This window comes from Protobothrops mucrosquamatus, unplaced genomic scaffold, assembly GCF_001527695.2.
Source record: "Protobothrops mucrosquamatus isolate PMUCROS unplaced genomic scaffold, P.Mucros_1.0 scaffold3271, whole genome shotgun sequence".
NCBI classification, from domain to species: domain Eukaryota; kingdom Metazoa; phylum Chordata; class Lepidosauria; order Squamata; family Viperidae; genus Protobothrops; species Protobothrops mucrosquamatus.
Genome location: NW_015389263.1, coordinates 75,724 through 79,779, shown reverse-complemented (window position 1 = coordinate 79,779; position 4,056 = coordinate 75,724). Strand labels below are relative to the sequence as shown.

At 44.3% G+C, this 4,056-nt stretch overlaps 1 protein-coding gene across 1 annotated transcript in view; it reads left to right on the top strand.

Moving 5' to 3' along the window:
• LOC107297379 (teneurin-4) overlaps nucleotides 1–4,056 on the top strand; it is a gene marked incomplete at its 5' end in the record, with an annotated part of 78,940 nt that overhangs the window by 67,656 nt on the left and 7,228 nt on the right. The window contains one exon of the mRNA XM_015826743.1: nucleotides 3,070–3,212. Within this exon, the coding sequence (XP_015682229.1) occupies nucleotides 3,070–3,212 (143 nt within the window). The remainder of the gene's footprint in view (nucleotides 1–3,069; nucleotides 3,213–4,056) is intronic.

Sequence of the window (4,056 nt, the reverse complement as noted above, 5' to 3'; positions counted from 1 at the left end):
CCCCCCCTCTCTCTCCCTCCCTCCCCCCCTCTCTCTCTCTCTCACACATACAGACACACACACACACCCCTCCACTGGCAGCCTCCTGTGCTCACATGACCATGATTTACAATGGGTTCTTTGCGAGAAGAACCAAGAAGCATTTATCTCTGGGTTCAGGCAAAAAAACCCTCTCATTACAAAAATAGAAATACAGAATAACAAAGTTGGAAGGGGCCTTGGAGGTCTTCTAGTCCAGTCCCTTGCTCAAGCAGAAAATCCTATATACCATTTCAGACAATTGGCTGTCCAATCTCTTCTTTAAAAACCTCCAGTGATGTAAAACCCACAAGTCCTGAAGGCAGGTTGTTCCACTGATTAATTGTTCTCATTGTCAGGAAGTTTCTCCTTCATTCCAGGTTGCTTCTCTCCTTGTTTAAGTTTCCATCCATTGCTTCTTGTGCTGCCTTCAGGCGCTTTGGAGAATAGCTTGACACCCCCTCCCCTCTTCTCTGTGACAGCCCATTAGATATTGGAAAACTGCTATCATAATTCTTTTTATTAGACTAAACATACCCATTTCCTGCAACCATTCTTTGTATGTTTCAGCCTCCAGACCCAAATCATGGTTAAAACCAGGCCACACAAGAATACCCCTAGGCTGCGGGCAGTGGGCTCACATAACAAACACCACATTTCCTTTATCACACACACACACACACACATACACACATAGTAGTAACTGTGAGAGGGATCTCGGAGTCCTAGTGGACAATCACTTAAATGTGAGCCAGCCGTGTGCTGCAGCTGCCAAAAAAGCCAACACAGTGCTGGGCTGCATTAACAGAGGGATAGAATCGAGATCACGTGAAGTATTAATACCACTTTACAATGCCTTGGTAAGGCCAGACTTGGAATACTGCATCCAGTTTTGGTCACCACGAGGTAAAAAAGATGTTGAGACTCTAGAAAGAGTACAGAGAAGAGCAACAAAGATGATTAGGGGACTGGAGGCTAAAGCATATAAGGAACGGTTGCTGGAATTGGGTATGTCTAGTTTAACGAAGAGAAGGACGAGGGGGGACATGATAGCAGAGTTCCAATATCTCAGGGGCTGCCCCAAAGAAGAGGGAGTCAAGCTATTTTCCAAAGTGCCTGAAGGCAGGACAAGAAGCAACGGATGGAATCTCATCAAAGAGAGAAGCAACCTAGAACTAAGGAGAAATTTCCTGACAGTGAGAACAATTAACCAGTGGAACAACCTGCCTCCAGAAGCGGTGAATGCGCCAACACTGGAAGTTTTCAAGAAGAGACTGGACAGCCATTTGTCCAAAATGGTATAGGGTTTCCTGCCTCAGCAGGAGGTTGGACTAGATGACCTCCGAGGTCCCTTCCAACTTTATCATTATTATTATTATTATAACCATTTGCAAACAAACTCTTAAAATCAGACACAATCATGTATTGACCGACTTAAAGACCGGCACAAATTAATACCGTAATTCCAGGCTCAATTATGTTGTAGCTTGAGGACTACCTGTACAACAGCGTTATTCAAAGCTGGCCATTTTCAGATATCTGGCTTTCAAACACCCCAAATTCCCCAGCCAGCATGGGAGTTGAAGTCTACACATCTTAAAGTTGCCCTGTTTGAAAAACCCTGCTCTGTAGCACCGCAATTCTCTGAAAGTTTTGGCCTTATCAGGTAAACACGATCTCCCCTCTAATGTTTCCTGGTTTGTTTTTTTCTCTCTCTCTCTTCCTTTGGGGAACAGAAAGATGAAACAACAGCAGGGGGAACAAATTTCAAAGGCAAGATCAGCTATCTCTTTGAACTCGGCCTAATCATCTGTTTGTGTCCCTTTTAAAAAACAAAAAACATTGGCAGCCTCAGAGCCCCTATTTATTTCTGAGCATAAATCACTTTTCCCGATGCATTACTTTATTATTTAAAAGGCTGTATTCAAGGTCATTCTTTCTGCAAGTTAAGCAGCTTTCCAAAGGCGCAGGACATATTTCGAGATAACGAAAAGGGTTTTTTTTTTTTTATTAATTACAATTCCAGTGGTACTCATGATAACATTTCATCGTAGCTGGCAAAATAGCCTGGGCTGTAGGGCTAAAGTTGTCTTTAAAATGGCGCAATTCTGAATTTTGGAGAAACTCGCCTGATTTTAGCCCGAACTACAGATAGTCCACCATTTACGACGGCAGTCGGAACCAGAATTTTCATGGCTAAAAGCAAAGCAGTTGTTAAATCAGTCGGGCCTGATTTTACGACCATTTTTTGGCCATCTTGTTATGTGAATCACTGCAGTTGTTAAGTGAACGCGAAATCAGGCTTCCCCTATTGTTGGTCGAAAGCTGGCTGGGAAACTCGCAAAATGGCAATCACATGACCCCGGAACCATCATAAATGCATGCCAAAATTTCGATCACACGACTGTGAGAATGCTGTGGTGGTTGTAAGTGTGAGGATCAGTCATCAGTCATTTTTTTAGAGCTTTTGCTACTTCGAACAGTCACTAAAGAAATGGTTATAAGTCAAGGACTACCTATAAGTAATTTGTGAAGGTTTTAGGATCATCTAAGCAAGATAGTTCTTAAGTGAGTTTTGCCTCATTGTACGACCTTTCTGGCCACCGTTGTTAAGCGAATCAGGCTTCCCCGTTGACTTTGCTTGTCAGAAGGTCGCAAAAGGCAATCACACGACCCCGGGACACGGCAACCGTCGTAAATACGAGCCAGTTGTCAAGCGTCTGAATTTTGATCACGTGACCATAAGGATGCTGCAATGGTCGTAAGTGTGAAAAACAGCCACAAGNTGCTGGCTCAGGAATTCTGGGAGTTGAAGTCCACTAGTCATGAAGGGGGCCATAGTTCCCCCATGCTGGCTCAGGAATTCTGGGAGTTGAAGTCCACAAGTCATGAAGGGGCCATAGTTCCCCCATGCTGGCTGAGGAATTCTGGGAGTTGAAGTCCACAAGTCATAAAAGGGCCAAGTTTGAAGACCCCTGAGTTATACTAACCTTGTGCATTTAACCTTTTGGCTAGCACCTAACCTGTTGGTTTTTCTCCTTCCCATTCCAGATGTCAACAGCTGGCTGCTTACCTTTGGTTTCCAGTTGCACAACGTTATCCCTGGGTATCCTAAACCTGACATGAACGCTATGGAGCCATCCTATGAGCTCACCCACACCCAACTCAAAACCCAGGAATGGGACAATAGCAAGGTAATTAATGTGAATTTTTTGAGGCGCCACCAGCTTCTTCAGCTTCCGAAAAGACTTAACTTTGGAACTGCCGCTACTCTATCCCAGAAAAAACATCCAGTGGGGAGTGGAGAATGTGTACAAGTAGTCCTTGACTTACAACCGTTCATTTAGTGACCGTTTGAAGTTACAACGGCACTGGAAAAAGTGACTTAGGAACGTTTTTCACACTTACAGCCCTTGTAGCCTCCCCACGATCCAAATTTGGGTGCTTGGCAACTGACTCATATTTATGACGGTTGCAGTGTCTGGGGACATGGGATCCCTTTTGCGACCTTCTGGTGAGCAAAGTCAGTGGGGAAGACCAGGATCACTTAACAACTTGATGCTAGCTTTAAAAAACTGCAGTGATGTTAGTAACTTAACAAACAGCAAGGATTCACGTCACTCTAGCAAGAAACGTCATGAAGTGGGGTAAAACAAACTTAGCAACTTTCTCGCTTAGCAACAGAAGAGTTGGGCTCAGTTAGGGTTATACGTTGAGGACCACCTGTGGTCTTTCTGAGGTTTTATTACTCTTCTACAGATAATCCTCAACTTACGACGGGTCGCTTAGGGACTATTCAAAGTTGCAACAGAACTTTAAAAAAGAGCTACTTGCAGCCCAGATTCAAAGTTCCAATGGTGCCCCCCTCCATTTGCTGATTGCATTTTGGCATTTCTGTTTCTCTCTCTCCCTCTCCCTCTCTCTCTCTCATTTCTCTCTCTTCCCCTCCCCACTTTCTCTCCTTTTTCTCTCTCTCTCTCTCTCTCTCCTCTCTCTCTCTTTCCTCTCTCTCTCATTTCTCTCTCTTCCCCTCCCCCC